Source organism: Ascaphus truei, chromosome 2 (genome assembly GCF_040206685.1).
Source record: "Ascaphus truei isolate aAscTru1 chromosome 2, aAscTru1.hap1, whole genome shotgun sequence".
NCBI lineage: Eukaryota > Metazoa > Chordata > Amphibia > Anura > Ascaphidae > Ascaphus > Ascaphus truei.
In genome coordinates, this window is record NC_134484.1 from 112,101,991 (window position 1) to 112,128,358 (window position 26,368).

At 45.7% G+C, this 26,368-nt stretch overlaps 1 protein-coding gene across 1 annotated transcript; it reads left to right on the top strand.

The window, feature by feature from the left end:
- Positions 1-1,331: 1,331 nt before the first annotated feature.
- On the top strand, positions 1,332-4,782 carry MOS (MOS proto-oncogene, serine/threonine kinase). Its single transcript, XM_075584220.1, has one exon. The coding sequence runs from the start codon at positions 1,398-1,400 to the stop codon at positions 2,649-2,651; it is 1,254 nt and encodes a 417-aa protein (XP_075440335.1). The 5' UTR covers positions 1,332-1,397; the 3' UTR covers positions 2,652-4,782.
- Positions 4,783-26,368: the final 21,586 nt, after the last annotated feature.

A 26,368-nucleotide genomic window follows, 5' to 3' on the forward strand; every position in this document is an offset into this window, starting at 1 on the left:
AAAGTATAGAGTGAGGGAAAGTGTATGGGAGAGTATAGGAGGGAGTGAGGGGAAGTGTATGGGAGAGTATAGGAAGGAGTGAGGGGAAGTGTATGGGAGAGTATAGGAAGGAGTGAGGGGAAGTGTATGGGAGAGTATAGGAAGGAGTGAGGGGAAGTGTATAGGAAGGAGTGAGTGGAAGTGTATGGGAGAGTATAGGAAGGAGTGAGGGGAAGTCTATAGGGGGAAGTGTATAGGAAGGGTGAGGTGTGTGTGTGTATATGTGTATGTATATAGTATATATAGTATATATATTATATACTGTATGTATGTATATATAAATGTGTGTGTGGTGTATAGCAAAGGAGTAACACGTGTATTGTAGAGCAGCATTTCCCAAATGGGGTTCCGCGGAACCCTGAGGCTTTTTAAAAATGTATTGGGACAGTGGGGGACTTTAAAAAAAAAACCCTGGCGTTCCGTGAGGCAAAACAATTTTGCGAAAAAATAAAACATTTAAAAATTGCAGCCGGCAGGAGGGACGGAGACACCAACACCACTGCGGGCTCCCTTCCCCCCCTACACCATAATAATAAACAAAGAATCTGATGCTATAATTATCATATAAGTAAGAGTAAAACCATATCATTTTTTCCCCCTGACGGGCACGTATACAAGGCGGCTGCATTTATTTATGGGACATGAAAGAGGACAAAACATGTAGTTGCCTTCCCCCTGGAAAAATGTAACTTTCAATTTAAAGGTATTTGATCTTGAACCAAGAAAATTTTTCGCCTGTGGCGGATTTCTTTTTTTTTCCATATGCTACGCTAAAAATATTTAAGGGGTTCCATTTTGTTGTACAAAATAAAAAAGGGTTCCACGACTAAATTTAATTGGGACACAGTGATGTAGATTAAACAAGACTATAACCTTGACACCTGTCATACATGGGTGTGTGTGTGTCTGTGTGTGTGTGTCTGTGTGTGTGTGTGTCACTCACTTGGTATAAAAAAAAAGGGAATACATTTATTCCGTCATAATACAAAAATGGGCGACGTTTCGGAGGAACACGGCACTTTATCAGCTCCGTCCAAAACGTCACCCATTTTTACTCCTATTTATATAATGATGGAATAAATGTATTTCAATGGCTTTTCCTTTTCCTATATGGCATATTGTGGGCTGGAGTGGTAATCCTGGCTCATCTGCATACACCCTACTAAGATATCTTTAAGCTTAACAAGGGGGGGGGTCTTCTGGTAGTGCAGTATGTGTACTGTATATATATTTTATTTATTTATATATGTATAAATGTATGTCCCTCCCCTCTAACCTTGCACTTGTGTGCATGCCCCTCCCCTGTACCAGCGCAGTGTATATAGCAGCGGGCTGTGCAGCAGGTGCACCCCCGCATCATGCCTTCCCCTATCCCGGTAGAGCGCTTCCTGCCTCGGGACCTGTCCCCGTCCGTAGACCTGCGCCCGTGCAGCAGCCCCCTGGAGCTGAGCCGCTGCAAGCCCGGCGCCTTCTCCCGCGGGCCCGCGCCTCCCCGCACCCGCCTGCTCCCTCCCCGCCTGGCCTGGTGCAGCATCGACTGGGAGCAGGTCCGACTGCTGGAGCTGCTGGGCTCGGGGGGGTTCGGTTCCGTCTACCGGGCCACGTACCGGGGGGACGTCGTGGCGCTGAAGAAGGTGAAACGCTCCACCAAGAACCGCCTGGCCTCCCGGCAGAGCTTCTGGGCCGAGCTGAACGCCGCCCGCCTCCGGCACCGGCACGTGGTGCGGGTCCTGGCCGCCAGCGCCTCGTGCCCCGGGGAGCAGGACAGCCCCGGCACCATCATCATGGAGTACACCGGCACCACCACCCTGCACCGCCGCATCTACGGGCGCGGCCCGCCGCTGGGGAAGCGCCTCTGCCTGCGCTACGCCCGTCACGTGGCGGACGGGCTGCGCTTCCTGCACCGGGGCAAGGTGGTGCACCTGGACCTCAAGCCGGCCAACGTGCTGCTCGCCCCGGGCGACCTGTGCAAGATCGGGGACTTCGGCTGCTCGCAGAGGCTGGCGGAGGGGGAGGGCTGCACCCAGCTGCGGCACCTGGGGGGCACCTACACCCACCGGGCCCCCGAGCTGCTGAGGGGGGAGCCCGTCACCGCCAAGGCGGACATCTACTCGTTCGCCGTCACCCTGTGGCAGATGGTGACCCGGGAGGCGCCGTACAGCGGGGAGCGGCAGTGCGTGCTGTACGCGGTGGTGGCGTATGACCTGCGGCCGGAGGTGGGGCGGGCCTTCAGCAGCACGGAGGAGGGCAGGGCGGTGAGGGGCATGGTGGAGAGCTGCTGGGCGGCGCAACCCGAGGGGAGGCCCACTGCCGAGCAAGTGCTGGAGGAGCTGGACTCGGTGCAGGGGCCCTGCTGTATGGACTCGGTGCAGGGGCCCGGCGGCATGGACTCGGTGCAGGGGCCCTGCGGCATGGACTCGGTGCAGGGACCCGACTGCATGGACTCTCTCCAGGGACCCGACTGCATGGATGCCGTGGAAGGCGCTGCACCAGGTTGCATGGTTTTACTGCAAGGACCTGGCGGCGTGGATGAGCATCCTCTGCAGGGATTTGCACCAAGTTGCATGGACTTCACTGCGGGGATCTGCTCGGACTCGCCACAGGACATCTGAGAAGGTCACAGAGTGAGGAGGTCGGTTGTTGAGCCCCCTTTGTCTATTCGAACACTTCGGTTCCCAGCTCCATCTCCGCTCGTAGAGCGATGTCCTCCTGAGCGGACATCTCCTCCCAGTCCAGGGCATCTTTTCGGAACGGATGAGCAGCTCTGTACACCTGCCTGGCTAACGTGAATGGGAAGTCGCCTTTTAGCTAGAGCATCTACTGTACATTCACCATCTAGAGATGCAGCGAAGAGATAAAAAGAGGGTACCCACTGAGCTAGTGATACAAAATTACCATAGGAGATATCGATCTTAATCTCCTTATGAAATATTGTTTTGAGTGCACTTTATTTTCTGCTGCTATTTATTTAAATGTGTTTTTATGTTTGTATTACTGTCGTTTTTTGAGGCACTTACCTCGTACACTAATACCCAAGTTTTCTGTGTTATTTAGGGTTGTATGGTTCTCACCACCATAAAGCCACAATTACATGGTCCATTCTTGCTTTTCAATCTGTCTATACATATTTAGTACCAACTTTTGATGGAGTTGATAAATGGATGTTTTTCTTCAACTGTCAGTGATTTTTTTTTTTAATTCATGTAATTCACTGCCTTTTGAAAGCATACATGTCAAGTGCTACCATTGCTGCAAAGTTTTTACCTGTTAACTATACTTTTTTTTTTTTTTTGTTTGTTTTTTGGGGTCTCTACACATCAAATCCCAGCTACTTTTTGATGCAGTCCTACAGAAATAATTTGAAGAAGCAGCAAATCGCAGAAGATGAATGTAAAACTTCAAAGAGAGGTTTAATTGGTAAGTCTTAGGCTACACTTATAGTGCCGGCGACGGTCGCTGTAAAATCAAATAGAGATGACTTCCAGCGATCGCGACCAATCCATCGCGCTTACTATAAGCGCACGCGGCGGCAATGCATTTGTTTTGCCGCGATGTCACCGGCACTATAAGCGCAGCCTTAGGCCCCTGCTTAGTATGTGGTTAAGCTTTGTAGCACAGTGGGTCACTACAAGGGAGAATTTGGCTGTTCCACATTTGTCATGAACCTCTGCTTCCAGAGCGGCCTGCAGTGTGTTTCTGCCCCCAATGCCAGTGACCAGCATATAAGGAAATTATAAATGTCGCATTAACTGATTTACCATACATAAAAAAAAAAATTAAGCTGGTAGGATGGACTGCTGATTTTAAATAACTAATGGTACATGCAATGGTAGAGGACATGTTGGCTTTATGCTAAAAAGCCCCTTTGTGCTTTGAAATGGTAAAGAAAGTAACAGCGGGTAACATGAGTCAGTGAAGCAAGAAATTTGTGCGATAATCTTAAGGAATTCCAATAAAAATGTGTAAAATCAACCTGTCATATCTGTGGATTAGAAATGTACGTAGTGCATCTGTGGAATATAGATTAGCAATCGTGCAATATGTAGAGCGGTTAAGTAGTTTACCCAAATTTTCTCATGATGTAAAATGAAACTGACTCCGTAGTAGATCTTTAAAAATATATTACAATAAGCTGAAAACCTACAAATACTAAATAGTACAACATTTTAGTAACTTTATAGGTCACTCTTTAATAAATAGTGCAAAGAATAATGTACTTATTTTGTCTTGTATATCATTATTGAGATGCTGTAAAAAATAATTTAAATGTAAGACCATTTGATATATTTATTTGTATATCACTTTTTTGGTGTTGCACAGACTTGTAAGGCCATATTTACCAAGCGCTGCTAAGCCGTAAAGTGCCCATAAGGAACCAGATTCTCTAAAGACTGTGTAAAGGTTTGCTAATGCTTAACACCCTTTAGCTAATGTGGGCCAAAGTGCCTTATGGCTTGGCACCACTTAATAAATATAGCCTTTAATGCATTGCTTTGCAATACCCCTTTGACCCTTTAATTTTAAAAGGCCCAATAGAGTGTCTTATTTCTCCCCCCCCCCCCCATCTTTTATTTATATAGAAATGCCAGTCTTGTGTCTCACTTGTCTGTATACAACTGAAAATACCAGCAAGGGTTCAAATAATTTATTTTTAACGTGCAAAGTTGGATTGTTTTCTGAAAGTTTAAATTACACGTGCATATGTATATTCTTTTATATGAATAAATACATTGTTTTGTTACAGCAAGTATCTCACTTGTATATTTCCGTGATTAACACTAGCTCACTAAAACTAATTAGACTTGTTTGTATAGTACTGGGGAGCGCAAGTAATATTTTTTTTGGGGGGGGGGGTGAGCTCCGGGGGAGGGAAGGCAGGGGGGCGCAGTAACAAAAGTAGATGTGGTTGAAAAAAAGACTTCTGTCCATGTTTAACCTATGCTAAATGTAGATGATACTTATCCTATATTTGTATTTACAGTACCTTGATCCAGAGTAAGGCCTCGCTCAGACAGGCTGCTACACGGACGTACATTCGCGCGTCGCGTTTCCGAGCCCCTCTCTGCTGGGCGATGTGTGAACATCCCCAGCAGACAGAATGATGCGATTTGGGGGTGTAACTTAAGAATAAAAGTGTGTGTGTTTCTGATTGGCTGGAGAAGTGCACGTGATGCGGCTGTTGCTTGACATTTCAACTTCAGTTGAAAGCTTCAGCTACAGCCGCGTCAACGCTGCACTTCGCCGCCTGGGGTCGTTTTCTGTTTGAAAACTCCCACAGAACATGGCGAATGAGTGGCGCACGTCGCATCGCGTTCTGTCTGAGCTCAGCCTAAGGCAAACAAAACCCAGTGAAACATTCTCCGATGGTGTCTCCTAAGGAGAAAATATTACATTCCTGACTCCAAATAATGGGAATTGGATTTCTCCCTGGATCAACAGCCTGCCCATATTTACTTATTTGGTATATCCCTGTATATCCCTGTATATCCCTGTATATCCCTGTATACCTTTCCTTTCTTAAAAAAAAAAAAAAAAAAAATCTTTTTTTTTTTTTTTTTTTGTTATCTGCCATCAGTCTCCATATGTAATGAGTTCCACATTTTAACTGCCCTTGCTGTAAAGAACCCTTTTCCTCTTGTTGCTTGTGTCATCTCCTTTTCTCCAACCTTTAAGGGCTGACCCTGTGTTTATTGTACTGCCTTTGGGATGAATAGTTCTTTTGAAAGCTCCTTCTATGGACACTGCATACTGTATATTTGTATGTAATTAGCAGATGCCTCTTTTTCTAATGTAAACAGATCTAAATTAGCTAGCCTCTCATAAATCAGATTTTTCATCCCTCTTTATTTGGAGGCTCTTCTCTGCACTCTAGTTCTATAATGTCAGTGGGGTTTTTTTTTTTTTTGAGTGGTGCCCAAAACTGTACTGCATATTCAAGGTGTTGTCTCACTAATGCTTTATACAGTGACAATTATACTTCGATTCCATTCATTCCTAGTTTAATGCAAGGTAAGTTCTTCTTTGCCTTTGCAGCTACTGCAGGACATTGGGTACTATTATATGTATATCTTTATTTATATAGCGCCATTAATGTACATAGCGCTTCACAGCTGTAATACACGACATTATCCTATAAATAACACAATGGGAAGAAATGCTTAGGACATAAAAGGAGTCCTTGCCAGAAGAGCTTACAATCTAATTTGTCAGTAGGGGGAAAGTACAGAGACTGTAGGAAGGTGTTCTTGGCCCCTTGCAGACGCATTTACCAGGTCGATGTATGAGGTATAGTATCAGCTATGGAGCTACTTATGCTTCGTTAAGGAGGTGGGTTTTAAGATGGGTCTTAAAGGTGGATAGAGAGGGAGCTAGTCGGATATTGAGAAGGGTATTCCAGAGGTGTGAGACAGGTTTAAGGCTATGGCCACAATGTTAGCTGCGGCGGGAACAAGATCTGCCCCTCTATGGGGCCGGGCCCAGTAGCTGCCTGCACGCGCATGGAGATCGCGATGTGCTACCAAATTTTGTAAAGACGAGATTTTTTTTGTCTTTGCTAGTGGTGATGGAGCACTGGCCACGTGGCGGTTCAGCCAATGAGGGCGAACCAGCCGTGTGATGTTCTGGCCATGTCCCCTTCACCCCCCACCCCCGTTGCGATCTGCAGCTTGATCACAGACCGCAGATTGTGGCTTTCACACGTGCACTCGCTGCCAGGCGTGCATGCAGCCGCTGACACTGGGGCAATAGCCTAAGGTAGAAGAGGGCTTTTAGATACAAAAGGGATAGAGAGAAGACATCCTTGAGCATAATGGAAGAGTCGGGATGGTGCATAGCGAGAAATTAGGGTTGAGATGTAACAAGGGGAGAAGAGTATAAAGTGGAGAGACATTCAGAACCTTTGGTCTGTACAGCAGATGTAAGGTCGGGTTGAAAAGTAAATGTCTGTAATCAGCATAGAGGGGATTTTTTAACCCAAGAGATGTGATTAGATTACCTAGAGAGTGTGTATAAAAAGAAGAGGTCTCAGGACAGAGCCCTGGGGTACCCCCTCAGAGAGATCAATAGAAGGAGCTGTTGGCAAAAGAGGCACTGAAAGTATGATGGAGCGGTGAGAGGAGATCCAGGATAGAGCTTTGTTACAGATACAAAGAGTATGGCGAATGTGAAGGAGAAGAGGTTGGTTCACAGTATCCAATGCTGCAGAAGTTAAGTAATATGAGCAGAGTGTAGTGACCTTTGTCTTTGGCAGCATGGAGGTAATTCGATATTTTAGTGAGGGCTGTTTCAGTGGAGTGAGCAGTCCGGAAGCCGGATTGTAGAGGGTCTAAGAGAGAATAGGTAGTGAGAGAATACAAGACATTCAAGGAGTTTAGAGGCAAAAGGCAGGAGGGAGACAGGACGATAGTTAGACCAGGTAGGGTCAAGCTTGCTGTTTTTGAGTAATGGTATAACTGTTGCATGTTTTGAAGGAGGAGGGAAAGGTACCAGAGTAGAGGGAGGAGTTAAAATATATTAAAAATATATTGCTACGCCTGTTGTCTACATGCACTCCTAAATCCTTCTCCATCAAGGATTGACTTAATTCTGCCCCATTTAATTTAAGTCACCACCTGTTTTTGTTCTTGTTTCCCAAATGTATATTGTTACATATATCTGTATTACACCTCATTTGCCATTTACTTGCCTAACTTTCCAGTCTATCCAAGTCCTTCTGGAGAGAAATTACACCCTGCTCTGATTACACTAAATTGTGTAAGGTAGTAAAATCAGCAAAGATGGAGACTTTGCTCTCTATGCCAAGCTCAAGGTCATTAATAAACAAGTTAAAAAGCAGGGGTTCCATTACTGATCCTTGAAGTACTCCACTGGTTGCAATACTGTAACTTAAATTTCAAATACAATTATCAACTAGCATAGTACATTTTTAAAACCAAACCAAAATCCAGTCAAATATAAAACTCACTACAAATATTTAAGATTACGTTAAGAGTAAACTTACTATCTGGCTGTTCTACACTACTCTCCTTCCCTTTCAATACGTGCAGCAATACAATTCACAAAATGATGAGTAATTAACTAAGTTGCCGATCGATCCGTTCTCCTGTGATTGATCGGCGAAGATAGAGCCTGTTTCAAAAGAGGAAAGGGGATGTGACTTTGTAAATAGTAGCTATAGAACCAAAAAATGCTTGTTACATTAAAAATGTCATTTACAGTTGTTTAAAAAAATGCTACAAGAATCTTCATATAGTACAGAACTGATTTATATATAAAATAAATAAACGTAGGATGTTGTTTGATCTGCAGCTTTAACTGAGCTACGAAGTGCCACCAGCCCCAAAATGGGAGGAGAGACAAGATCCACCCACAGACAAGAAATGCAAATAAGGTCACAACCTTAGATTTTGTGATTTTAAGTAAGGGAATTTAATTTTGTATTAAAATATCGATCTGTGAACACATTCTTATAAGTCAATCTTACTGCATTTTCATACACAATAACTAGATTTGCCAATACACTTACTGTGCATACAGTTATCGAAAATGTTCCCATATAATATTGGTAAACCAGTAAGTGCTGCATCCATCCTGAATACAATCTCAAAATTTAGCATACTGAATTGCTGTGTAAGCTTTTGCTATGTCTGTGAATAATAGTTAATCTGGTCTCCTGGCCAGTCAGAACTTGCTAATGTAGAACTGGTGACATGTGGGATTGGTGATTTGTGGAACTTTCTTGATTCAGCCAGCTAGCACAGTCCGCACGGGACAAAGGCATGGCATCCACAATGGAGTAATCCTGTGGAACGTTCTGACTCCACCAGATCTGGACTTCTGGTGACTACATCAGTAGCCTGTCATGTAAATGTACTGGTACATTTGTGGTCTCTGACTGTCTAGCTATATATCGACACCTTTATCTACCTATCTGTGTATTTAACTATATACCAATATACTATATCTTTCTATTTTTTCCCTTCATCTATCTGACTATTAAATATCAATATGCCCATTCTTTCTTTTAATCTTATCTTATTTTTTTCTCAGTTTTTCTCTCGCTCTCGTACACTTTCTCATTTACCCTGTCTTTCCTATTATCAATCTGTGTATGTATATCTATCTCTAACAATATTTGGATTTATTACTTATCTAATTCCTTCTTCTCTTTATCTATATAAATACTGACCCCTCTTGTCTACTTTTTCCATTTAACTCTATGCATGTATGAGTACTTATGTAGCGCATGTTCCCCCTGGGAGAGATGGCTGCTACCGTGTGTGTGCACTGCGTTTCCTGTGGCTCACAGGAGGCCAGAGCCTCCGCTGCTGGGAGCCTCGGGTGTGCATGATCTGTCAGGTGCAAGTGCCTCCACCTGTAGCGGGCTCCTACTATGTGGGATGTCCACGTTACAGGACCCAAATAGCAATATACATGTGGTGATATATAACAGTTTTACTATAGGCAACCAACAGAGTAACAGTACCACACCAATGTATGCCTTGCACGGCCATTTCCTACAGTGCCCACCAACCCAACTCTCACACCACGATTGAATGTCCCCTCAAAGTACTGAGGTGCTCCTGGGCACCTAACCTCCCCAATGTCCACAAGAGCTAACCCACCCAAATGTGTGAGACAGCACTGCCCACTAGAACTGAAGGTGTACAGTTGGTGCACTTAGTGAGGTGAGGTACCAGCCGGGTGCTTCAACACCCGGTAGCGTTGATACGGTAAGGTAGGATCCACTGATCCAGTGATGTAATACGTGAAGCCTCCACCTCTATGTTGGTTGGTGTCCCACGTGGATGGTTCCACCATGAAGAGTGTCTCTGTACTTATGATGATGATGATGCGGTCCCAGATCACCAAGAGCCCAGGTCGCAGTCTCGTCCTGGCTTTTTCTCACACTAGTGCTACAGGACAGGGTCCCTATCTATGGGAGTCCCTGCAGCAGCCACAAGCTATCACAGTGAGTCAGGGCCTAGGAGGTCTGTGGCCTATTGCAGTGGTCATCGACGCCCTGCACCTACACAACCTACCCTAACCTTGACCCAGCTCCGACTGGCGTGCTCCTCTGCACGCGAAATGTATCCTTTCTCTGAGCAGGGGATCCGGCCAGCCCTATTGGCTGTGTAGCGTCACATGGCTCCTGCAGCCCCTGTGCATGATGGGGCTTGTAGCCTCCGCAGAGCCTTTCTGAATAATGATCGTCCTGCGCATGTACGACTGCACTGCGCATGCGCGACCATACTCGAAATAGCGGCACCCTGCATAGGGAGCCGCCGGGAGTCTCGGGCGATCCGATCGCTTCTGCTAGCTGACACCTGCCTCCGCTGCCTAGCGCACCCGCGCCGGGAGGTAAGGGGCTTACAGGGGACCAGGGGGACTCGGGCTATACTCTCCCCCTGGTGAAAATCCCAACTACTCCGCTTGGGCACAGAGTATAACATAACAATACTATAACCATACAAGGCGTTATATAATAAAAATGCAGTATCATGGTTACAACTTATCACATGAATCGGCTTTACATCAAGTTGTACATTTCGGTAAACATGACTATAACTGACTTGATCTTACTACGAGACCACTGCTGAGCCTCAAAGTGGGGTGCCCCAATTGTATCATAGGCCATCCGATTTGAAGGATGCCTAACACTTTGGTTTCGCCTAAGCCCTTCTTCAACTCCCTCTGGGGAGTAATGTTCATAGTCTTGAGGCTCAGCCTCTCCCATTGCGTGTACAAATGTCTCTGTAATGTATCTTTGTGGTATGAAACATGGACTTCTTGGGTCCAGAGGTTGGCTTATTGGAGCCACCGGAGTAGGCGCTTGTCATCTGGGCCCTTTACCAGTAGCTCCTTTGGGAGGTGTCCCTTGATTCCTGGGGGCCCTTTGGGAGGGCCCCTCCATAGGATCCTCTGCTGTTTCGTTGACTGTTTCTTCACTGTCCATAGGATCCTGGGTGGCCTCATTTATGGTTTCCTTGTGATCTTCTGATCTTTCCGACTCACCGTCCAGTGGTGTAGTCTGTATTTCTGGCTCGTCATCTCCCACTTGTGGGATAGGGAGGAGATAATTCCGGTGCCAGACCCTTACCCGGCCATCCGTGTCTTTTATACGGTAGACCGGGAGGCCCGGCATCTGCGACTCACCTTCGAACACTCCGTCTCGCCAACGGCCGGCCAATTTATGTTTCCCAGGGATTTCGAGGTTACGGAGGAGCACAGCGTCTCCAGGATGAATCTCCCGATGTCTGACCTTATGGTCATAGCACCTTTTATTGCTAGCATTCAACTGAGACGACAACTTTTTGGCTAGCTTGTAAGCCTGCTGCAGGCTTTCATGGAGCCGTTGCACATATTGTAAGTTGTGTCAAATTGTGTATCCCATCCGTCGTTACCCTTAGACGCACATCTACAGGCAGGCGGGCTTCTCCTCCAAACATGAGGAAGTACAGAGAGAATCCCGTGGACTCGTGGCGGGTACAGTTGTAAGCATGTACCAATGCTTCCCCATGCTTGTTCCACTCACTTTTCTGAGCGCCTTTCAGGGTACCGAGCATATCGAGGAGGGTCCTGTTAAACCACTCTGGCAGAGGGGTCGTTCAGGACTTGGTGATGTTGAGAAGCTTTAGTAGTTCTCTGATGAGTTTATTCTCAAAGTCTCGGCCTTGATCTGAATGTAGGCGGTTTGGTAGGCCATAGTGTACAAAGTATCTTTCTCACAGAATCTTCGCCACCGTGATGGCCTTCTGGTCTTTGATGGGGAAGGCTTGAGCATAGCGGTGTAATGGTTGGTAATAATTAACACGTTGCCGATGCCTCGAGCGTCTGGTTCTGTACACAGGAAATCCATGCATACCAGGTCCATGGGACCCGAGCATCGGCGGCAGTGTCGCTCTACTGACTTTTGCATCCGTGGCCAAAAGAATTAGTCTCGTATCAACCCAAAGGTTTTCTCTATGACGAGATGGCCATGTTCATCATGCAGTGATTTCAGGACCATATGTTGCAGGTTCCTGGGCAGGACCAGTTGCCTTCTATCCGGGTGGTTATGGTACTGTACCACCCAATAGAGTAGACTATGTTTCAGAAGCTCAGGCTTGTTTTTCTGGACAGCCTGGTGGATGATGCCGGCCACCAGATCCCGTATTTGATATTGTACAATATCCTTCCACACAATGATCTTGTCTGGGGTAATGGTCATTCTCTCTGGGTCACAGTTGGCGGCAGGAATGACCTTGGATTGGCATCCCAAGGAATCCGCGAACCTCAGTTTGGAGAAGGCCACTTTATTTTTCATGATTACCGCTGTTGAACACATAGCTCGCATCCCTTGTCCAGGGTTCTCCTACCAGAGAAAATCACAAAATAGGGGAGCACAGGGTGAAGAATAAAATATCAGATTCCTTCTCAGGAAATCTACATACAGTACAGTATAGTGAATAACACAGTGGAAACTTATCCAGAGTATTGCTGTTTTACCAAGATCAGTGCTCAAGGGGTAAAATACCCCAGTCAAAGCACTAATGCTGGTAGCTGAAACCGGACAATAATCTATAGATATACATAGGAAGTTTTATATATATATAAATATATTAATATAATATATATATTCATGTAGAGGTATTAGTACCGTGTTAGCCGAGCTTCAATAATCAAAAAATAAATAGATGATACCGTTCTGTGGCTAACGAAATGCTTTTATTTATTTTATTTTATTTATAATATATATATATATGTGTGTTACACAGCCCTGTGTGAGTTCTAGGTCTGTCAAAGGTATGTTTTCTTGGTCCCCTCTGTGTGGTGCCGTTGATGTGGTCAAGGTCCTCCCTCGGTGTCCACGTCTTAATCTGTGTTCTTCCTCTCGGTGTTGGTAGGTGCAGAGATAACCAATTTCAGTGAAAATTATTCAATTTATTACATGAAAAATACTAACTCTACACTTACATAAAGTAACAGCCGCATCGGCGCCAGCAGGATCCGTGTTGGCGTTCGAATCAAGTTTTAGTCCCCGCTTCCGCGTCCGGATCCAGGGTTGTGACATAAGCTGGACGGATACCTATGGTGACCGCTTGCGGTCAAACAAAGAGCAACGCATTTCACCTTTTACTAGGCTTCGTCAGGCTAATTACCTCAATACTATTGACCACAGATTAAGACGTGGACACTGAGGGGGCACTTTTTTGGACACTTTTTATTGGACTAACAATTTATGTCATAGGACAAGCTTTCGAGAGTTATCCTCTCTTCTTCAGGTCAGCAATACCTTTATTTATTCTGCACTATCGCAACTGGACTAACACGGCTATTTTCTGCTTTATTTATCTATATATACAGTGGTTGACAAATCACCAAAAAATCTACTCGCCACACAAAAAAAATCTACTCGCCACCTAGTACCAAACGTGTGCTGCTTGGGCCAATATTTACTCGCCCGGAGGTTAAATCCACTCGTCCGGGGCGAGCAAATGTATAGGTTTGTCGAACACTGTATATATATATATATATATATATATATATATATATATATATATATATACTGTCGTCCCCCTCCTGTCCACTGTCTCCCCCCTCCTGTCCACGGTCCCCCCTCCTGTCCACTGTCCCCCCCCTCCTGTCCACTGTCCCCCCTCCTGTCCACTGTGTCCCCCCCCTCCTGTTCACTGTCCCCCCCCCCTAGCGGAAAATTTAACTCACGGGCAACGCCGGGTCTCTCAGCTAGTATATATATAACGTGACAAAGAAAGCTGAACAAAAAAAAAAAATATCTTTTATTTATCTTTCAAGATATATAGTATTAATATTTATATAGAATCTAAGAATATATACTAGCTGAGAGACCCGCTAGGAGGATGGGGGGACAGTGAACAGGAGGGGGGGGACACAGTGGACGAGGGGGGGACAGTGGACAGGAGGGGGGGGACCATGGACAGGAGGGGGGGGGACAGTGGACAGGGGGGGGGACAGTGGACAGGGGGGGGGGGGACAGTGGACAGGAGGGGGGGCAGTGGACAGGAGGGGGGGGCAGTGGACAGGAGGGGGGGCAGTGGACAGGAGGGGGGGACAGTGGACAGGAGGGGGGGGCAGTTGACAGGTGGGGGGGGACAGTAGTGACAAAGTGAGAATATGACGTAAGGGGGAGGTCTGACATAACAGCACTGGGATCTATGCAACCATTTTAAGTCAGCATCCATCTTAGGTTTTGTCTGAGTGAACGGGTTATGAGATGGACGTTTTTGAATGAGGTTTTTGCTTTCAACTTTCAAGTGAGAATAAACCAAGCAGCTAACTGACAAAACCTTGAGAATGAGGGCTAAGAGCCAATGTTATGAAAATACGAGACAGATAGGCACTGTCCGAGGGGGGGGCAATGTGTTCTGTATGTAGAGTAAAAGTCACCGGCTTGTATAAGGAATATTAGCTGAATCATTTAATTTCTAATATGCATCCCATAATAATGCTTTAACTCGATGTGTTCGTGTGCATAAGTTTGTTTACCTTTTACGCTTACGTAGTGACGACACGCAACCTTGTAGAGGGGGCGTGGGTTTAGTATTTTGTGTATAAATAATGCCTGTATGCTACCATGTTTTTGGGAGGGTTTTATTTTGAAACTCTCCTCTGCGTGTGCACCGCACAAGCAATAAACTTATCTGTCATTCTGCAAAATATATCCTCAGACTTGTGTTTTTATTCACAAACTTTTAACAGTGGACAGGAGGGGGGGCAGTGGACAGGAGGGGGGGGACAGTGGACAGGGGGGGGGCAGTGGACAGGAGGGGGGGCAGTGGACAGGAGGGGGGGGACAGTGGACAGGGGGGGGGCAGTGGACAGGAGGGGGGGCAGTGGACAGGAGGGGGGGCAGTGGACAGAAGGGGGGTTGCTTAAAATATTCCGGGTCCCTCCTCTCCACTCCCCCTGTATGTTTCTCCGCTCCCCCCTCTCTCTCCGCTCCTCCACCCCCCATGCACAGCTCCGGTCCCACCCTAAAGTGTCTGAGACACACACAGTGTCCCCCACTCACACACACAGTGTCACACACACACAGTGACACACAAACACACACAGTGACACACACACACACACACACACAGTGTCACACACACACACAGTGACACACACACACACACACACACACACACACACACACACACACACACACACACACACACACACAGTGACACACACACACACAGTGTCACACACACAGTGACACACACACACACAGTGTCACACACACAGTGACACACACACACACACACACAGTGTCACACACACACACACAGTGTCACACACACACACACACACACACACACACACACAGTGTCCCACACACACTCACACACACACAGATATGTCACCTCTCCTTCCGGGCGCCGCCATCTTAGGCACTCGGCGCCATGAGGGAGGAAGGGGGTCCTTCCGGGTGCCACCATCTTAGGCACTTGGCGCCGCAAGGCAGCTGCAGGCTGCCTGCCCACTGCCTGTCCCCCTGCCGGGGAGGGAGGGAAGTGAGCGCCAGGGAGGGAGGTGAGTGAGCGCCGGGGAGGGAGGTGAGTGAGTGCCGGGGAGGGAGGTGACTGAGCGCCGGGGAGGGAGGTGAGTGAGCGCCGGGGAGGGAGGTGAGTGAGCACCGGGGAGGGAGGTGAGTGAGCACCGGGGAGGGAGGTGAGTGTGATGGGGGGAGAGGAGACACACAGAGAGTGTGTGTGTGTGTGTGTGTGTGTGTGTGTCCCCGAGGGGAAAGAGAGTGGCAGTTGGGTGATGTCAGAGCCACCAATCTGATTGGCCAGAGGCTGAGGACCAATCAGATTCACCGCAGCTAGTACCAACCTTTCGATTTTATATATTAAGATATATATATATCTATATGTGATTTTGTATTTGTCACTTTATAGGATTGGTGACTATTGTGCTAGTTCACCCTCCTTATACATTAGTTGACTGCAGTACCCGTGTCAGGGGTCCATGCCATATTTTAATCATTCTGTACTGTTTCTTTTTTATGTCTAAGTGTCAGCCTAATAAATTGTTATTCTTCATGTGTGTCCGGACACGCTGGTTTTTTTTACTATATGACATTGTCCTGACATTATGTGTTTAATTGGAAGGTATTGCACCTCATATATGCTTTCATTGAACATGATATATAAATATCGGGGCACGTTGATAGGAGTATATGTCATGTGTTGATTTTGTAAAGGTGTTTGCTGTTCACCCGCGGCGTCCGGGTGCGTGACACTCCCCCTCTAGAAGAGATCAGGTATGCATCAGCTGTTGTAGTAATGAGAGAGGGGGGAGGTGCTACGCACCTGCGCGCAGGGGAGAGGGGCTATATATAGCGAGTTCCGGCTACCATAGATCACTCTTTGATAAAGTCCCTCTGCGGACGAAACGCGTCAGAGGATCCTCCTCATGTAATTTTATCCTTGGCTTTTATGCCGTAATAAAGTTTTTTTTTTGAATAGCACTTTGCCTCCAGCCTGTTCCTGATTGCGGTGCTCATTTCCCACTGCTTTACCTATGATCTATCGATTGGGACGGATGCACGCCACGGAGCAGGGTCCACCCCCAATAAGAAACACACCAGAGGCTTAGCCGGTAGTGTAAGTATACACTTTTTACACAGGATGTTCTAAAGTGTGGAGGATACGTGGAGCCACGGGAGAATTTGGAAACCCGCCCAGAGAGGGACCGCCGGACAGAGTAGAAGCTCACCGGACAGGTTAGAAGGTTTTTTCCGCGATATGTTGGAGCTCGCTACCACACATCATCTTTATTTATAAGTGTTGGGACACCTGAATTGTTTAAGACTGTCTATTATACTCATTAGGGGACTGGAACCCTGCTCATATTATGAGGACATTGATTGCTCCATAGCACCACTAGTATTAGGAGCACCCAATAAGGGAGTTTCCCTTACCTACCTCCCCTATTTTTTGTTTTTATTTGCATGTATTGAGGATCCTGAATAGATCCTGTTGGGGTTGAGCCTCAGGACGAGACTCCGGTTTTAGGGGTATTCCACGAACCCCTAAGAAGGTAGTATCATTCAGAATCAATTTCATTTGTCTCCACATCTACAGTGAGGTAGCGCCCAGGTACTCTGCTTCTTGGTCTATAACATCTCCCAGAGGTCTTCATCCAGAGTAGTATCCAGTCCAGATCTTCTGGACAGAGCATCGGCCCCAATGTTCAGGGGGCCAGGTTTATACTTCAGTGTGAACCTGTAGTTTGAGAGGGCCGCCAGCCATCGTGGCCGGTAGAGTCCAGTTTGGCGGACGTTAGATGTACGTTAATAGATTGTTATCTGTCCACTCTTCGAAGGTGACACCATAAAAGTAATCATGGAGTTTGTCCATGATTGCCCATTTGAGAGCGAAGAATTCCAACTTATGGACTGGGTAATTCTGCTCACTGGAAGTCAGGCTGCGGCTGACGTAGGCCACTGGTCGGAGACCAGCTGGGTATTTCTGGTACAAGACTGCACCTAGGCAGCTGAGGCTCACATCTACACGAAGAACAATGTAGGACTGCTCAGGGTCAGTGTACGCCAAAACGGGCGCCTCTGTCAAGCTCTTCTTCAGGCCTTTGAAGGCTGTTTCACAAGCGGCCGTCCACTTGTCGCCAAATGGTGTTTATGCGGAGGTATCCTCTGGGTATATTTTGAGGAGGTTAAGGGCCTTTGCTTGGCTGGAATACACTTCCACAAAGCGGCGGTAGTAGCCTCAGAAGCCTAGGAACGAGCGTAGCTCCACAACATTCTCGGGCCTGGGCCACTTCACTACGGCTTCTATTTTGGCAGGATCAGTAGCTATACCATCCACGGACACTGTGTCCCACGTAGGTCACGGATGTGCGACAAAATCGGCATTTGTCTAAGAATGGCTTCAGGCCTTCCTGGCCCAGCCGATCCAGGACCTTCAGCAGGTGGGCCTCATGCTCCTCTAGAGCAGTGTTTCCCAACTCCAGTCCTCAGGGAACCCCAACAAGTCAGGTCTTAAGGATATCCCTGCTCCACCACAGGTGGCTCAGTCAAAATGACTGAGTCGCTGATTGACCCACCTGTGCTGGAGCAGGGATACCCTTAAGACCTGACCTGTTAGGGTTCCCTGAGGACTGGAGTTGGGAGTCACTGCTCTAGAGTCTGACCAAAGGCGATGATATCGTCCAGGTATACTAAGCATTCCCGTGGATTCATATCGCTGATTGTTTTCTCCATTAGGTGCTGAAACATTGCTGGAGCACCACAAATGCCTGGTGGCACACGGGTGAACTGATAAAAGCCCAGAGGACACATGAACGCTGTCTTTTCCTGGTCCTCAACACTCATCTGTACCTGGTAGTACCAAGATCTCAGGTCCAGTACGCTGAACCATTGGCTCCCTGTCAGCGCGTTAAGGAGTTCTTCGATCCGCGGATGGGTATATTGGTCAGGTACAGTGCGATTATTCAGCGTCCGATTATCCACACACAGGTGAATCGACCCATTCTTCTTTCTCGCCACCACGATTGGTGACAAGTATGGGCTGCGGGACTCTGTCACAATACCTGCCGTCTCCATTTCATGTAGGGCATCTCTCACGTCGTCCACATCTCGAGGGGCGATGCAACAGGACTGTTGCAGCGTATATGCAACTACACACGCAGGTTCTTTGGATAAGGCTTATTTATTTAGCCTTAAATTATACAGCACACAAAACAAAAATAGCTTTTCTTCAGCAGACAAAACAAAATTCCTTGTCTTCAAGATGACAAACAAAATAGCTTCGCTTCAGCATAGTAAACACAACAGTCCATAAAACATGTACTTTGCAAAACAGACTTTAAATCAATCTGTTCTCTCTCCAGAGTTTCGGGGGATTTCCCTGCTTCAGACAGCATACAAAAAGACAGACCTTTTATCAGTAATCTCCTCTCTCCTGAACAGCTACAGCCTGGGGTTTTTAACACACCTTGATTAGGCAGCTGGGATCCAACTAATTGTCCTGAGGTTCCCAGCTGAAGTTAACCTAGTCACTGCTGCACTGCAGACTAAACATATGTCTGCCAGGCATATAGCTGGTGGCTTTTATTTACCCTGTCACAAGGACCGTTCTCAGAAGGGAGTGGTATCACTTAACCGTATGGTGTGCTGGGCGTTTCGGCTGCAGCCCACATCCATTTCGTTAGTGGAGAATACTTCCCTTCATTCCTCTAACTTGGCCGTCAACTGCTTCCTCCACTCAGTGGGCAGGGTTGAGTCCCCGAAGTCGAAAGCCAGCCCGGCCGACGGGTCTTGTACAGCGGTGGTGATTGCTTGTGCAGCCATAGTTTTGATGGGAGCAACAGGATATATTTGCCCAAATTTCTGACCGTGATCAATGGCCGTGTGGTACGGGGAAAGGTTCTGAATGAAAACCTTGATCCTTCCCGGTAGCTTGGATGTCCATTCCCGCACTTCGGGCACCAGCTTGTAGCCTTTGTGTGCATCTTCCTTAGACATACTCTCAAGAGAGAAAAGGTGGTCATTCTCATCTCGGCCTGGATAACAGCACACTGCGGCCATGTGCTTCACTCCCCCTTGTGGAATCTGGGTTACCCCCGCTCGGAGGTTGTAGATAACCCCATGCCCATCTTGGGCCGATACCTTGCAGCACTCTTCTAGTAGCACTGGGTGGATCTGTAGGACAAACAGGGGTAGCTCACCGGCGTCTTATAAGTAGGCTCTGATTACTGCACGTATGACGTCGGTGTTGGTCCCCAATATGATCGGAGAACTTGGGTATTCCCGAGGCTCAGGGCATATTAGCGCCTCCACATCCATAGTGTTGGACTTGCCATTGTTCAACTGGGGTATTTCCAGCTAAACTTGCACCATGCCGTCGATGGGGTAATCCTTATTACTGAGGCCCCACTGCTTAATTTTGTCGGCTGATTGCAAGTGCAGATGATGTAGGTGTTGATCATAGAACGGCCGGTACACAATGGTCACCTGGGACCCAGTGTCCAGCAAGGCCGATGCGTATATGCCGTCCACGAGGACACGGATGATGGCAGCCAGTCCTATGCGCTGGTAAGCGTCTGATGATGAGGGTTCATCGGTTTTGGGCGCTAGTGCACTGTCTGAGGGCGGAGAGGTTGTTTTGGCGGTCTGAACCTTGCATATCATTGACTGTGAATGAAACGTTCGAGTTTTTTTTTTCCCTCAGGGCAGTACCGTGAGAAATGGTCCTTCTGGCCACAGCTGAAGCTGATGATGCCACTCGAGTCCGTGCAGGCCTTGTAAGTAGGGGATACTCTCCCAGACGTCTTGGACTTGGCTGTAGGCGACTTGGAAGGAGGATCCTCCTCAGTGCTGTATGCCTCCTTGACCTTCACGGCAGCCGGGCCCTTGGACTCGTCCTTGCAAGGGGAGTATGTAGACGAGTGTGAACTTTGTGTACCTTTACATGGTTTAAGAGTCCAATAAAGGTAGCGGGGTCACCCCCACAGGATAGCCAGAGAAAACACACAAACACACACAAAACAGTACAAGTACAAATACACACACACCAGGACAAAACAGAACAAATACACACAGGACACAGGCAGGACACATAGGAGACACGGGACACAGGACACAGCCTCACCTCTCTCTGCTCCATGCTTTTCCTCCGCTCTTTGGCCCCACCCCCAGGCTCCTGCCACCTCCTCCTGATTGGCTGCATTACATTTATCCTTTCTCAGGGCAAATCCAAAGATTCAAGCCACCATACCGTCAGGTTACTAAGTCTGGAGAGATAATACCGGTACATACACGTCCGGTATTATCTCTCATTTTTTACCGGACAGAGTAACCAAATACCGGACACCTGGCAACCCTACACACAGGCATGAGAGAGGCCTAGCGTGGGACAGTGTAGGAGGCAGGCCAGCAGCTGGGCAGCGGCAACCTGGATGGAGGAGAGCTGCATTTAAGTGTGGAAAGAGACACATGCAGGTTGCCGACCCCTGGCCTAGTGGGTAAAGTTCAACTCATTGGAGACATTAGCCCCCTTTCAGATATTTTTGAGTTACGAAATCGTGCTTCAAGTCCCCTTTAATCAATAATAAAACAAATCTATTGTATCTGCGATCACAGTCTCCATGGGTAATGAGTTCCAAATTTTTACTGCCCTTACTGTACAGAATACACTTGTTAGATACCCCCGCTACAGCTAGTGATGTAGGGAATGGTGCTTACAGGGGCAGGAATAATACTAACACTGAAGGTGGACAGAACCCCTATGTAGCACTCTGTTCCTATGTGAGATGGTGGGTTAAATTAAAACATATTTATTGATAAACTCGTTAAAACAATGGGGTTTAAAACATTTATTAAATAGTACCAAGTGTTCAGTAGACTCTTGGGGTAGTTTACTCCAAAAGAGTATTATATGGATGTTAAAGTCCAGTGTTAGTGAATTCACTGGCCCTAGTAATCCTCAATAGCAGTGATTATCTAGGGATTGGTTTGGAGTGGAAATGAAAGTAGTGACCATATATGTAGCGCCACAGTATTGAGTACTTGTTGGTGCACTTTTATCAGGGACCTTCTACTGTGCTGCTAAGGTGTGCAGCCAGTATTGTGATATGGTTGTGTGTTACAATCATAGGTAACTGTGCACCAAAACGTGATCACTCACGTCAATTAAAGAGTAATTGTACGTGAGCGCTGGAGAATAAAATATTATATCGTGTAAACCTGGGATCTGAAGTATGCAGATCTAGAGTTTGTACTAGTACTCAAAGGGTTAATACTGATATAACATAGGCACTGCAGAAACTCCTATATTTGTTAGATAAGGAGTGTCTGCTAAGTATTGCACCTTATAGGATCAAATGCAGGTTAATAAAATAGAGCCTTATCCTAGATGGTATTATACTGCTCCATATATGGTATGGAACTGTCACTCCAGATGTTAATAGCTGGAATGGACACTAGTTGCTTGCAAGGTTAGTATAATCCTATAATTTAATGTTGTGGTAGGATGTTAGCAATATACTAGTCCCTGGTAGTATAGATATTTGTAATGTGCCAGATAAATATAATCATTCCCTATTGAGATTGACTCATAAGACCGTCAGGTCTACTGTGAGCCCGTAGCTGTGCAGGCAGCCGAGCCACGCTGACTCTCCTAGTCGGATGGCGTCAGTGTAAATGAACGAGGACTCGGCACGTGCACGTGACTGCGTGAACCCTTTCCTTTGTTGCTGGTGAAATCTCCTATATCATGAATAAAATCATTGTTTACATTTTTTTTCAACACACAATACAACAGGCCGGCGGGTCTCCCTGGGTGTTGGCGTGAATAACTGTGTGGCCCCCGGGGTCCCCAGTTGTTGGCGTGAATAACTGTGTGGCCACCGGGTGTTGGCGTGAATAATTGTGTGACCCCCGGGGTCCCCAGGTGTTGGTGTGAATAACTGTGTGGCCCCCAGGGTCCCCAGGTGTTGGCGTGAATAATTGAGTGGCCCCCGGGGTCCCCAGGTGTTGGCGGGAAGAACTGTGTGGCCCCCGGGGTTTATGGAGCTGATTCACATTCATTGAATCTAAGGAGAACCCGTTATTGAATCCAAATTAATAACAATTGAATGACATCCATCTTCATAATTTGATAGTCTAACCGCAAACGTTAGGAGGGGGTAAATTTAAAGGGCAATACTCCTGTGATCAGAAAACAACCACCCTGACACCAATCAAACCTTCTGCCACACCTCTACTCTACACAAGTACTTCTTGTGATTTAACATCTTTATGACTCAACATGTTACATACAAATATCATGATTGTATGATTTTTAACAACAATTCTTCATATTGGGTCGCATCATTGCTTTGACTGTGGATTAATGAATGGAGTTTATTTCGGATTACATCATTTTATATTATGTGTGTAATACATCTCATTCAAACTATAATGACTGCTTGGATTTATACAATCCAAATGTTCTACATACTATATAACACATGTGCTATCGTTTACATTAATGTGACTTATTAGGCTGCCTATTTAAAGGATACACACAAACACTTACCTTCTAGGGTGAAATGGATGTCAATGCGAATTGTGGTTTGATGGAGAACTTTGTGAGGAGGATGTGGGAGATTCTATTACAATTAAGGATGAGGAGAGAGAGGAGAAAGAGGATAGAGAGAGAGAGGGGGGGAGAGAAAGGAGAGAGAGAGGAGGGTGAGGGCGTTACAATTCCCTGTAAGGCATGAATTGGAGCCATGGGCGTCCGCAGAAATTTTTTCAGGGGGGGGGGCATAATTTTAACGGTCAGTGCCCGGCATAAAAGTGGTGGTGAGTGCACTGTGACGAGCGAGCCCGACCAGCATAAGGGGGTTTCTCCCCCCAGAGAAAATTTTGAAAAAAAGAGAGGGCAAATGGTGCATTTTCAAGCAAATTTGAGAAAGCTTGAAAACTAATAAAGCAATTGTGAAAGTGTAGTAATGACATCAAAAAAGAGCAGCTACTCAGGGTTGCAGGATCTGGTGGGTGCCTGGAGAACTTGCAACTTGCCATGTCACTCATAAACGCCAAAAACAGTCCGGGACTGCGAGTGATCCAGGGGGAGGCAAGCACCACCCCTTGCCGCCTCCTGCGGACGCCCATGATTGGAGCCCTGACATTTCCGAGCAAGATGCTCCCTAGAGGGGTTGAGTGAGGCCGACATCATCAGGCTCTATCGATTGAGCTCAGTGGCTATCTTTGAACTCTATGAGGAGTTAAGAGAAGATTTAGAGCCATCAACAGACAGGAGTCATGCAGTGCCTGGCCTTGTTAAATTGCTGAGCTCATTACATTTTCTTGCTTCTGCGTCTTTTCAGACAGCTGTAGGCATAGTAGGCATTCTCGCAGGTCCTTAGCCAGTTTCTAGGTGCACTGACTAGACACGCTAGGAATTATATACATTTTCTAAGGGAGCAGACAGAGTGGCAGGCACTGAAAACTGCATTTTATAATATAGAAGGGCTACCCAATGTGATGGGTGCTACAGATTGCACACATGTTGCACTGACCCCGCTACGTGAAGGCGAGAGGCGTTTCCGTAACAGGAAACATTACCACTCGCTTAATGTACAGGTCGTATGTGACACACACATGAAAATTCTGAGTGTGGTAGGCCTATTCCCAGGTGCCTGCCACGATTCCGATATCCTGCAGAACTCATCAGTCTTCCGTGCATTTGAGCGGGGGAATTCGAGGATGGTTGGTTATTGGGTCAGTCAATGTTATACAAACTGCACTTATATCTAAATTTCATGTACAGGTTAATGTTTAATTTTGTTTTGCTAATATATAATGTAACCACAAATTATTTGTTACATTTGCAATTTGTTATGTTACATTTAAAAAATATAATCCATTTTATGCATGTTTAAATAGTCTTCAATTATTAATCACACAACAATAGGGAATTAGTGGCCAATACACACAGTCATTGCTTCTACATTGCAGGATTATACTATAGCCATCAGAAGTGTCATTTTATGTATTTAATGTTCAATGGAAGTCATGATTACAGTATGCCTACGCTAATTATTCAAGAATATTGTATTGTAATGACATATGTGTAGTATATTCTTCACTCTGTTTTATGTACTAGGACATGGCAATAGGCAATGTTTGGAATATATGTTACATATTAGCTTAACATTCATGTGTTTTAACTCTCTTATAGGTGACTCAGGATATGGAAGCCGGCCATGGCTTCTGACCCCACTGGGTAATACTCAAACCCCTGCAGAGGAACAATATAATGCGGCCCACGTATCCACCCATTCGGTGATTGAGAGGACATTTGGACTGTTGTAAATTCGTTTCAGATGTCTTGATAGATCTGGTGGGGCCCTACAGTATTCGCCACAGAAGTTTGCTGACATAGTGATTTCTTGTTGCATTCTGCACAACATTGCACTAAATCACAATCTTCAAGGCAACATATGGGAGGATATAGAGGATATCCTCCTGTGCGTCCTGCAGGGGTTAGGGAGCATACAGCCAGTGAGGTGGAGACCCACCGAACTTTAATGGACAATTATTTCACATGTAAGATTTTCATTTACATATAAGATAATCTAGACTCATCTCATGATGTGTCACATTTCATTGTGTGTATCTAATCATAGGATCCTGCTCTCTTGAAATTCGAGTGCACATTTTGTACTGAATTAGCACAAGTTCACCTGACAACGGTATGTTAGTGTTTAACACATTTGTCTTTCTCTAAAGCATGTTTCCCCCCCCCCCTCTACAATGTGTGCATCATACAATGCTGAATGTTGTGCATTAAGCAAAGAGATATTGGTGTATTGATGAATATTCATAGAATGCGTTATATTTATACTTACCAACTACTGTACATTAAAACATATGTAATGGTTTTTTTTTACATTTACACTTCATTATAACAATTATATACGTCATTACAATTATTTATGAGGAGTTGTGCTAGCAAATAGTTCAACAAATGTGATTGTTCACATTCATTACTTAATTGTATAATTGACACTTAATTAACAATTACAATATACATTATTTTACTATGCCTGCAGGAAGTATGAGCTGCTGATATGTGGATATCTTGTATCAGTAACCTGGTATGTGTCCCTAACAACAGTTACATTAGTTGTATGGAAACATGACACACTGCAATAGTCATATTTCATGTCAATGCTTCATACTCATGTTGAAGTTTGATGAATACATAACATTTCTACAAGAACACAATTTTACTGTTTCTTCACACAACGTAGTAAAACCTTATTCGTCGGATTTATATGACTCATGTAAAGGGTCATGAATATGATCTATCAGAAATGGCGCACCAATACAATGTATATATTGTATATTGTCAAATTTAATTGTCATGTTCCCAACCGTATTTTTTTCTTTTAGAATTATTTTTAAATCACGTTAATACATTTAATCTATATAACATTTAGAACATTGTGAATATAAGAATTGCTTTGACATATAACATAAATTTATCATGTACAGTATACTGTGTCAAGCCACAAGTGACAACGTTCTGTAGCAAAGTGTCAAAACCATGTTGACAGCATGTGTTGAGTATGTAAAAGGTGTAACTTGTTGTGTGTTTGGATACTTCTATTCACATGATCTTCTGTCTGTGGAATGGAGATGTCAACAGCTTTGAAAGAAGTAGATATGTAATGTTACTTATAAATGTACACGTTTTTATATTGTAATAGTTGGCTAGTACACGTTAACGTTTGCGTATTGAAATATTTTGTGACATCTTAAAAATATTTGATTTCCAAGTGATTTTTTATTATGCATGAATACATTATC